Raw genomic sequence first — 12,203 nt, 5'->3', positions numbered from 1 at the left:
ACTACCTGTAGATGAATATATCTTGTATTTTCCTAAGATAAACGTCAATTTATTGACCCGAGAGTGAAAAGACTGGAAGAGGAGCCATTCGTCGTATCCGTGATCTCCGTGCCGCTGGACAGCCATCACAAACTATGTGCAATCCCATGGCAGCCGGATGTACGTACCGCTTTGGCCCGATGGAGTCTTTCATCGGCAAGGGCTGCCGCATCAGTGTACAACACACTGCTACAACAACAACCGTGCACGAAGCTACGAATGTCATCCGTGGAGCCAAGTCGCTGGTCCCAGATTATCTATACTGAAGAATCTGGACCTGCCTGGAGTCGAGTAACTTACAACTGTCCTCAGCCTGTCTGAACACTTTTATAGTACCCAATGTTAGGAAGATGGGCAGCCTGACCCCGCTACTGAAACCTGGAAAGGACAGAGCAAGGGGGGGTCATACAGACCGATCTTCCTTCTCCCCTCAGTAGCCAATACGCATAAAGGACTACTACTCCCGCTCCTTTCCTTGGACATTTTCCATTCGCCGAGCATCAGCATGCATTTCGAAGGCTGCATAGGACTACAACTGCTTTACATTCCATCATCATATACAAAAAAACCTCGGACTAACCATCTAATGCTTCTGGATATTGCGGCTAGAAAATTTGCTACGACCACTGATGTGAGGAAGCTTTCTATTTTCATTAAAGATATCTGCCTCCGTTCACAATTGGCAGACTAATTCACACAAATTTTTCTAATCCCACTGTGCGCCACTTGTTTAACTGCCCAGCTAGACCATCTCAATCCCATGGCAGCATCTTCCCTCCTTAACAAATTCAAAGGAACGTTGTTGCTTTCATCGTAACTCTCCGGTGAAGATGATTCCATCAAAACACTTAAGAAACCGATGATTGCTATTTTCTTGGTGTCTGGAAGGATACAATGTTTCAATTTTTCAAGATTTTCCAAATATATCTTTAAAATTTTGCACTTATTTCTAATGTAGAACAGACGACTTGAGGTAAAATTACAACTTCATTTGTCGAGTTTTCTGTACCTGAACACTAGCTGCTGCCATGAATCTTCATCAAAAGTAAATAAAAATGAAAAAAATTAATAATTACCAATAAACAATATTTTTGATGCATTTTGCTATTAGCTTTTGTATTTTCATGTAAAGGCTGCTTTTCATAAAATAGCTGACCTTTACAAAACATCTGTTCAAAGTTGCAAATTTCTACTGGCAAAAAAAGTCCCAGTAGAAATTTGCAGGTTCTCTATTTTCTAAAATTTGCTCTGTCGTGCTCTCTTCAGCTGGCAAATAAAGTACGCGAACGACTTCCAGTAAAAATTTGTGCAAATTTGCACAAATTTTTGAGTTCCCGAACACAGCTAAAGTACATTTGAGCTGCGTACCAGTAAACTAAATTTTCGGTAACGGTACCGGTAACTAAAATTTCGTTTAGGATATGTCAATGCTTTTCTTATGGGAACGAAAATTTCGCCAGAGATCAATACTGCGCTTAAACTAGTCAATAAAACCCAGCAGATATGTACAACTTTCCGAGTTGCTATCTCTGAAATTACATATGCAATTTCTGATCGTGTAATGGCAGCTTTAGCGTTAACACCCACCTTTTTTAGCCTCTTACCTTAACTATGTGTCGTCTAGTTTAAAAATGCCTTAATAGTCAGCAGTAATTTGAAGAGAGAGGGAGTGAGTGAGAGAGAGAGAGAAAGCTAGAGATTGATCGTGGGAGAACAAAATATCTATGTAGTTGCCACATTGCCTCTAATTTGGTGGAAAGTTTGAAAGTATAATAGAACATCGGCCGACATATACCTATGTGTGTATATATAAAAACAATAATTTTGAGAACTTTAGTCATAAACATACCTTAAAAACGTACACCGGTATTCACAAGACTTTAAACAGTTTTATAGTGGCTTTATTTGACAGTTCTATGAAGGAAATCTCTCAAATAAGCCTAGTTTAAGTTTTGTGAATATGAGCATTAATATGTTTCCCCCAATATGATATTTTCACACAACATATGGTATTTTACAAAAATCTTTAAGCTTTAACTTCTCTTAAGCCCCTGTCCTTGTTTTTGCGTTTGACAAAAGCAAGTGGCAACTGTGGGAAAAAGTTATGTTTTGCTAAATGTTGTTTCTCTCTCAGTCTATAAATAGTTCATCAGCAAACAGGCGTAAGGGAAAGGCATTTTCTTTTCATTTTCCCTGGCTGCGTCATAGTGTAATTTAAAAATTGATTGAAAGCACCCCGCGAACAACCACCAACACCAATCAAGCGACCCAATCAATTGTTATACAGAGAAGGCGGTGGTTACAATTAAAGGGCGAATCAGTGGATAGAATTTGCTGCTGTTCATACATACATTCTATCCACCACCATCCGGTCGGTCGGTCGGTCGTCTTTTGTGTTTTTGATCTTCTTTTCTGTTTTTGCTCTCCGATCTGCGAGACTGAATATTTGTGACGTAGTAACATGGCATTTGTTGTTCGTTTATGGATCTGATCGTTGATCGTTGTTTTCTTAAATTCGCGCATACTAGTCGCATAAATTGAATAAGCAAATCAAATCAGCAAAAGAGTGTGTGCGTGTTGTTTTTATTCGCGGAGAGGAGGTAACCTTGGATCACAACAGCACAAGAGCCATTCGACAGCCAGCCGCAACAAGTTATCATTTCTACGCTGCCCTCCATCCCGTTTCAGTCAGTCAGTCAGTCAAGTCTCTGTCTGAAGCTGTAGGAGTATATCAAAAATTCCATAATTTTTCCTCACTGTGGTGATATATAGACATTCTTCGGTGGAAGCAATGATAAGAATATTTTCCGTGCATTGCGAAGAACATACAGAGTATACCCATAACCATTAAGCTAGCTGCGCAGAATACGTACTGGTTTGAGTTTTATTAGAAACAAATGTAAATTACGTCATCAGTTTTCGTGTTATTTACTATTTTGAAATTTTCTTGGCCCAGCATCATCATGTGTGTTTGTTTATTTTAGGATCTGAACGTACACTTTCGATTTCCCTGGCACATTAAGAATTTCTGGAGATCAAACTCACATCATCAACATGATTCACGTTGGCGAAAACACATGGAATCTGCGTGTTTTCATAACAGACCTACAGGTGGAGAAACATCTGCGGGTGAGGGGAGACCAGCATATAGGTGGCATTATGCTGCAGTTGGTCGATCCTGAGCAGCCCAAGGATTGGTCTGATCACGCGCTGTGGTGGCCTGAGAAGAACATTTGGTTGGCTCGGACACGCTCGACTTTAGATCAGGTGGGTGTACAAGCCGATTGCTTGCTACATTTCACGCCCATGCATAAGACGTTACGAGTGCAGCTGCCCGATTTGCGTTACCTCGATTGCCGTGTTGACTTTTCAACGAAAACCTTTGCCGCTGTAGTAAGTTTGTGCAAGGACCTTGATATACGTCATCCCGAGGAATTGTCTTTGTGTAAACCCTTGGAGGCGGAACATTTGAAGAAGAATTTCGGCAAATTTCCTCCCAAAAAAGTACCAATTATGGAACCTAATGGTACGGTATATCTTCAGCCTGCTCCAGATACGAACTCCTTCATACCCATGAACTCAGCCTATAAAGGCGGTAGTATTGGCAGTTTGGATAGGACACCGAATGGAAACCATCAATGTTCACCCATGTCTCCGTATGGAACTACGCCCAGAAGAGGAATGAGTTCTGTGCCCGTTACGCCCAGCTCTCCCAGCTGGAAGCATAGCAGCAATGGCTATGCAACCTTCGATTCAGGCTCTAGTCTAGGAGACTTCCAGGAAAACTTGGCCGCTTCACCACGTTGCCCAAGTCCGGATGTAAGGGCCCGTATTTTACGCCCCAAGACATTAATCGAAAAGGCTCGCATGAATGTGGGCTGGTTGGATTCATCGCTCTCAATTATGGAACAGGGCATTCGAGAGTTTGACACTCTGTGTCTGCGCTTCAAATATTACACGTTCTTTGATTTGAATCCCAAATACGATCAGGTACGCATAAATCAACTCTATGAACAAGCTAAATGGGCGATTTTAAATGAAGAAATAGATTGCACAGAAGAGGAGAGTTTAATGTTTGCCGCTCTACAATTCCAAGTGAATCAGCAGAATGAAACATACCAAGGATTTAATTCGCGTTTGGATTCATCAATTGTGGGCAATGGTGGTAGTGGTGAAGGCGGAACCGATGACGATATTGATTCAGCCCTTAATGAGCTACAAATTTCGCTAGAAGGTGGAAGTACGCAATCGGACGGTAATATAACAAGAATCCCAGAGCTAACTGACTACTTGCGTTTCTTTAAACCGCGCAAGTTTACATTGAAGGGTTACAAACGATATTTCTTTGCATACCGAGATCTACATTTACATCTCTACAAGAGTGCCGAAGAATCTCGACGAGCTGCCCCAGCAATAACCATTAATTTACGAGGTTGCGAAGTCACCCCCGATATTGTTTTATCTCAGGGAAAATTTGGAATTCGTTTGGAAGTACCCCCAGAGGGTAGCAATGGGCCCAACAGTGAAGTTTGGATACGGTGTGAAAACGAGGACCAGTATGCCAAATGGATGGCCGCCTGCCGCCTGGCAGCCAAAGGGCGTTCCTTGGCAGACAGTTCATACGACAGTGAAGTTTCCAATATAAAAACATTATTGAATTTACAAAAACCAGCACATGGAGTACCTGTTAACATTGACCCTCGGTCCATTGAGACATTCGAATATTTACCACCCAGAATGTTGCGAAAACTTTCCGGCAAGGCAGCACATCGCTTACTCGAAGCACACGCAAATGTTTCCAAATTGCCCTTAATCGATGCCAAAATGAAGTACATACAAGCCTGGCAATCGCTACCCAATTTCGGCGTATCCTTTTTTGTCATCAAATTCGATGGACATAAGAAGGAAGAGCTTTTGGGTGTAGCCTACAATCGCATTATGCGCATGGATCTAAACACTGGCGATCACATCAAAACCTGGCGTTACAATCACATGAAAGCCTGGAATGTCAACTGGGGCATTAAGTGCATGATGATCCAATTTCACGATGAAAACGTTGTATTTTCCGTTCTGTCCGCCGATTGTAAGGTGGTACACGAATTTATTGGTGGCTACATCTTTATGTCAATGCGCTCTAAAGAAAATAATCAAACGCTGAACGAAGAAATGTTCCATAAACTAACAGGTGGCTGGGTATAAAATTGGATATGGTAATGGTGTAAAGAAACCCGATTCCCAAACACACATACACAAGTATGTATTTCTGGGATCATGGGTCATGGAATAAAAACATAGTTAATTTTTAAGTGCCAAGCACAGTAATTTTTTGCATCTGATTTGTGTGTATGTATTAACCAAAATAAACGATGTATCATTCTAAATTAGTCTTATATTAATCACGTATGTATACATACAATAACAATAATAATAACAAAAGTAGAATCACCTGTCCAGATGAATAAGAGACCTACGAAGAATTCCTTGTAATCTCGAAACTAAATCCAACAGCAGTTTGACACGGCAGATATTTCCCCTTCATTTGATGATATACACATACATAGCTGCCCCTAATCGAATGGAGCAAAACTATATGTTGGTGTGTTAAATAAAGAAATTTCATATTTTATCATATAAAATATATGTGTATGTATGTATGTACGTTACGTTAACAATCCAATGAAAGTTGTCATTTATATTAAGAAACGATTTTTTTAAACTGACTCTACGATGTGTGTGTTGTTTTTTCTTTTTTAACTGTACAAGACTAATAAATTATTGCAATTTTATTTTAAAATATTCAAAAAGTATTTGATTTTCTTTATAGTAATGCGTCTAGGCGTATTTGTATACCTTTTTTTATCTAAAGCCTAGTACTGACTTCGAGTTTTCGCCCGAACAGTTGTCAAAACGCACTATGAAAAAACTTTTGTGAAATGATTACGAAATTTTTTCAAAAGAGCAGTACTAAGTTATTTTGTTTCAACATGTTGCTAGCAACATTGTCAAATTCCGTAGATTTGTACATGTCTATTAAATGCAGCGAACAATGACAATCATCTGATTACAAAAATTGTTTGTTTAAATCTTTTACGAAATGCCTTTTTATTTTGTCTATGTGACTCTAATGCCTAGGAATTTAGTAAAAACCTCTGCTCCAGTCCCCGTATTCAACTTGGACCAATCCGTGTATATAAAGGGACCAGAGAAGCCCAAAGCTACCTTACCGAGAAGACAAGTTCCAAGTCGCTATCTAAGAAAGATCAGTCCGGCAATGCGAATGCCATTTAGTCGTCCCACGCCATCGGCCTACCACAGAACAAACGAATGCCCGAAATCCGAAGAGCGCGAGTTCCGGAATCTCTCAGTCAGAAGACTATACTCAACGCAGCGCCCCCCACACTGTACTGCCCTTGGAGTACTCCTCGTCACCCCTTATACTTTACTTTCTCCATCATCAAAACTATCGTAAGAAAGTGAATTAATAACTTACTAAAAGATGCATTACGACAGGCCTGGGATCTGTAGATATAAAAAGCAGAGGAACACCTCAAGGAGGTGTACTGTTTCCTCTACTTTGGAATATAGCCATTAACAATTTATTATTGTTTCTGAAAGCTGTAAAAGTGATCGCGAATGCTGATGACGTAGCTATTGCGGTAAGGGCAAAGTTTCCCAGTGAAGTAGTAGTTCTTTTTAGCAGGAGATACACGTTTCCTACAGTGGCACCTGTCTCCTTAGAATGAAAGATTGTTCCGTTTACTGAAAGCACACACTACCTGGGTCTTTTGTTGGACAGGAAATTGAACTCCAACCTTTTGGAAAAGGCAACTCTTGCCCTATAAACCTGCAACGGAGTTAATGGCAGAAGTTGGGGACTTAAACCGCGTGTCATGCACTGGGTATATACTGCAGTTGTCAGATCTATAGTGCTATATGGTCTATGGCCTGGTGGACGGCGCTTCAAAAATCCAACTACTGTTTACTACTCAACCTTCATCATATGAAAACAATGATGTCAACATACAACTGATTTCTACCAACAAAACGCTTTACACGCCAAACAAAAAGTTTAATTACAATTAAACAAATTTGCAACACTGTTATAAACATTGTGAGATTTCACAAAACTTTAATGATGTTTAGCAACATTTTCCGCACAATCGAAGTCAGTACTAGGCTTAACTTCTGGAAGTGTTAGTTTTTCTTAAAAAAAAAAATAATCGAGATATGTTGTTGTAGCCACATTTTCATCAAGCTTCTGTAGGTGAGCATGATCGTTCCGGTCCCAAGGGCCGATCGCCGTGGGAAACCCGAGAATCGCCATATGATATTTAACGCTGGTGTTCACAAAATTTAATATAGAGTTGCAATAGGTTTATTTGGCAGATTTCCTTTTAAGAACTGTCAAATAAACCTATTTTAAAGCTTCAATAAGTTATGTGAATACTGCCTTCCTGCGGCGATCGGTCCTTTGGACCGGAATGAGCTTGCTCACCTGCACGAGGATCGCCACCTCCACATGAATAATGCGCTAATACTACAACAACAACAGCAACAATACGGCCGTAAATATTTAATTTGAGTTGTTTTTATAGCAGTGTGTTGTACACTGAGGCTGCATCCCTTGCCGATGATCAACCGGCTACCATGGGATTTAATTTTGTGTAAAAAACATCGAGAATAGTTCCTTTTCGGTACTACCGAGATAGAGCTATACAACGTGTACATACCGCCGGTTGGTAGCTGTGTCCCGATTAATGGCCCAGCTTACAACCCCAACCTAAGTGGGTTACTATCTAGCCATAATCGTCTGGTTCTAGGGGATTTTAATGTGCATCACAATTCATGGCATTCTTCCCTAGGTAACGACCAGCGTGGCATAGCTTTGGCAGAGCAGATTGAAAGCGTCCCGATTAATGGCCCAGCTTACAACCCCAACATAAGTGGGTTACTATCTAGCCATAATCGTCTGGTTCTAGGGGATTTTAATGTGCATCACAATTCATGGCATTCTCCCCTAGGTAACGACCAGCGTGGCATAGCTTTGGCAGAGCAGATTGAAAGCTCCACGTTTTGCACGGTGAATGAGGATGTCCCCACTAGGATTACGAGGAGGTCCAGCAGCTCGCCAGACATTTCTGCGGTCCACCTCCCCATAATTCTCACCATCGACCGACCACCCGACTTCATAACCTCTGACCGCAGTCATACAAAGAAAGATATACAAATCGGTTTCAATCACGAAATTAATTGATCGAATTAATTCTTTAATTGATATTTCTTCAATCACGAAAATGATAATGTCAACTGTGCTAAGTATGGCTCAAATCCGTTCATAACGTGGTATATCTGCCATATAAACCGATCTTGGACTTTGTCTTCTTGAGCTGCTAGAGGGCTCAATTCTCACCCGATTTGGCTAAGTATGGCGCCAATCAGTACATAACCTGATATAACTGTCATATAAACCTATCTGGGAACTTGACTTCTTGAGCCTCTAGAGGGGAATCCGATTTGGAGGAAATTTTGTACAACGGCTTCTCCCATGATCTTCAACATACGTGTCCAATATGGTCTGAGTTTATCTATAGCTTGATGCAGCTCCCATATAAACCGAGAATTTAATTTATGGTCTGAATCGGAGTATAACTCGATATAGCTCTAATAGCATAACAGTTCTTATACATTATTCTTTGTTTGCCTGAAAAGAGGTACTGCGAAGTTAACAAATGCTATCCAGGATGAAGGGTATATAAGATTCGGCCCGGTCGAACTTAGCACGCTCTTACTTGTTTAAAGTGATCCAATTACAAATGATAGAAATTTTTTGAATATTCCAATTAATTTATATATTTGGTACGATGTTTACCTCCTGGAACATAAGGTCAGTTGTTTGGGCAATGGTCCATAGGTATTCGTATAAAAAAACTGCCATGCGGGCGTTCTACAACAAATTTCGGGTGTCGGATACGGCTACCCTATAGATTTGTTGCTGTTGTTGTAGCCACATTTTCATGTGGAGATGGCGATCCTCGTCAAGCTCCTGTAGGTGAGCAAGCTCGTTCCGGTCCAAAGTCCCGATCGCCGCTGTTATTTAAAGGCGCCAATAAACCGCTTCTAACACTAACTGAGACTCTTCGCTCGATACCGCTGTTTGTCCGCTACTGCCGTTGTGTTGTGCACCGAGGCTTAATCCGTCACGTAGAACCGGCTGCCGTGGTATTCCTAAAGATTTGTCGAAATGTGGGACGTATGCGCTTTTGAAATCTCCTTCCATTTATACTGTATGGGATGAACTAGCCTTTAATAAGTGAGCTCGTAGTCCTATGTGTCCTGTTATGATACTAATAGCTGTACTGACCTCCTTCTTAGGTTAGGTTGAAAAGAGGGTGCAGATATAAATCCGCCTCATGCACTATGGACATACACCAAAGCCAGTAATCGGTTTGTTGTGTGCTCTAAAAACTAGTAAGTAACCTTTAAAAAGAAAATTTTAAGTTAGGAATTCCGTGCTACTTACAAAATCTTTAATTGTTTTTAATACCACTCCCCTAATTTGGTTTATGTCTGGTATTGTGTCTCCACCCAAAGGAAATGCTCCAACGCCTCATCATCTTCCCCGCATGCCCTACACATGCTATCACTTGCCGCACCTATTTTACATAAGTGAGCTCGTAGTCTTATGTGTCCCGTTATGATACCAATAGCTGTACTGACCTCCTTCTTACTTCCTTTCAGTAATAGCCTCGTCTTCTCACGATCTCGATCCCTCCATAGGATTTTCGCCGTCCTGACGACCGTTTCGCTGTTCCACAAAGTTGCATGCGCATTCGTCGCCCACTCCCTTAACTCGGACGGCGTCAACTCGAAAGGCTTCGGGTTAACCAAGTTTATTGACGGCAGTCCTATGGCCTTCACCGCCAACACATCTGCCCTTTCATTCCCCCTTACTACGTTATGCCCAGGCACCCAAACGATGCGGATTTTGTCATCCTCAAAGAAGGCGTTAATCTCCTTACACTGCAAGACTGTTTGTGAGATTACCGCCCTGGTTGTTATTGCCCTTATGGTAATTTTACTGTCGGTAAAAATGTTCACACTTAACGTCCTTAACGCCCGGATCTCCGCCTGCAGGACCGTATTATGGTCAGGCAGTCTAAAACAGATCTCTCCCTGGGTCTCCCCCGCCCACTTTGTCCTCTTGCTTGGATCCATCGGTGTAACATGATCTTCCAGATGACAATACTAGGGTTCTGTCAATTTAAAACTGTGCCAGTGGCAGCAGTGCCTCTCACTCGAACTCAAGTATCCGATCAGAAACCTCTTCTCTTCCTTCCAGGTTTCCCAACGTCGCCTCGATTATACCGCGATGGTATGAGCTGCTCCCATTCTCAATCCATTATCCCATCGCCTAAAATCTCATAGCCGCAGTGGCTGCCTCACACTAATCTGTATGTCAATGGGTCGGATATCTAGAATAGTCTCCAGTGCCCTGGTGGGTGTGGTCCTAATCGCTCCACCCATGCCAAGACAACATGTTCTCTGAATTAAAAAATAATTGATTCATTTTCATTTCATGATGAAAATGAAATGAAAATGAATCAATTAATTAAATTTTATCTTAAGCTCTGAGGGACTTAGGTCTAGTTCCGTAAATAAAAATTCCTTTTTATTTCATTTGTCCCAACGTTTTGTCAATTTTTGTTGACATCTTCAGGGGATTCGTCTATTTTTAATGAAAACATTACATTTATTTCAAATCTTCATGAAAATATAATTAACTGACAATAAATTAGGATATATTTACATGAATTTTTTCGTCAAAAGCACATTCATTAACAACACGACATTAATTATATTGGAGACAACTTAAAATTTAATGTCACATGCCTTTATATGCAATATGGTAACTTATACTAATATTGTTTCGCTGTATACCTCTCTTATACCTCTTTCGAGTTCAACGTCCTATCTATATTTTGTTGTATTCTTAAGCTTTCTAAAGTATATCTCTTTCTCTCTTTGTTTTCATAGATAATATTTTGACATTTTCTAAGTTTGCCCTATGTCCACTTTCCAAAATATGTTGCGCCAAAGCTGTTTTCTCTGTTCCTTTTTCAATGTCAGCTCTGGGTTCTCCCATTCTTGTTTGCAGCTGTCGTTTTGTGGTTCCTACATATACTTAGTCACAGCTTTGTTCGTCACTTACATCAAAGAGCGTAAGAAAGAACAAGAGGCATTAGAGGGCAATATGGGATGACGAGTGACAAAATTTAAAGACACAACATATTTGAATTGCTTACGATATTTCGTTTTTCCTTTATTCCAACTTTCGGTTGCAAAGAAACGAAGCAAAATACGAAAAAATGTTCGAAGGAATGCCCGAATCAAAACAGAATAACCCGAAAATGTTGCAACCCTTAATGTGAATCCAATTGGAATACAATAAAAATGTTGTGTCTTTAACGCGAGTTATTTTACGGTAAAGGGAAGACAAAGCAGAAACCCTCTCTTGTATTAGATCTTATACTCTTTGACTTACATTCTATTTCGTAAACAACATTGCTTTGTTGTTGTTTGTCGATTGGAGTTTTGATGTTGGAGAATATTTTGTTGTTTGTTTGATACGCTCTGTATGCAAATTTTCGAAGAATACATACAAATGTCAGAAGAGAATGACAAAGAGATATGTACAATAGAACAAAAGTAGGAAATAGGGTTACCAACTTAAAAGACACTTGAAAAACAGGCCAAAAGAGAAATTCATTTTGACTGTACACAGAAAGGCTTCAATATTTCTTAAGAAACACAACGATATTATAATATAACAAGCAGACAAGGGAAATAAGACAGTGGTTATGCATAAAAATGACTACAAGGAGAAAATAAAAGAACTACTGAATGATAAAGATACTTATAGGAAACTTAGGAAAATTAGATCTAACTACAAAATTACAAAAATTAAACAACAACTTAATCACAGAACTTCATAAAGCTAATATAATTGATCAATGGGAGAAGAAATCACTACATTGTTCAGCAGCGACAGCGCCGAGACTGTACGGCCTACCCAAAATACATAAACCAAGCCTGCCCCTCAGACCCATAGTGTCATGCACGAATGTACCATGTTACAAATTATCTAAATACGTCGGAAAAATTCT

General features: G+C 40.2%; 1 protein-coding gene across 1 annotated transcript; it reads left to right on the top strand.

The window, feature by feature from the left end:
- Positions 1-2,172: 2,172 nt before the first annotated feature.
- LOC106093343 (unc-112-related protein) lies at positions 2,173-5,420 on the top strand. The gene is made up of 2 exons (XM_013260388.2): positions 2,173-2,938; positions 3,024-5,420. Exon 2 carries the CDS (start codon positions 3,094-3,096, stop codon positions 5,236-5,238), a length of 2,145 nt encoding a protein of 714 aa, XP_013115842.1. The 5' UTR covers positions 2,173-2,938; positions 3,024-3,093; the 3' UTR covers positions 5,239-5,420.
- Positions 5,421-12,203: the final 6,783 nt, after the last annotated feature.

The sequence above is a fragment of the Stomoxys calcitrans genome, chromosome 1, assembly GCF_963082655.1.
Source record: "Stomoxys calcitrans chromosome 1, idStoCalc2.1, whole genome shotgun sequence".
Classification (NCBI taxonomy): Eukaryota; Metazoa; Arthropoda; class Insecta; order Diptera; family Muscidae; genus Stomoxys; species Stomoxys calcitrans.
This window is presented reverse-complemented; position numbering and strand designations above follow the sequence as displayed.

Excerpts from the sequence above, each read along its gene's own strand:
- LOC106093343 (XM_013260388.2), top strand. The coding sequence starts at position 3,094 with ATGATTCACGTTGGCGAAAACACATGGAATCTGCGTGTTTTCATAACA.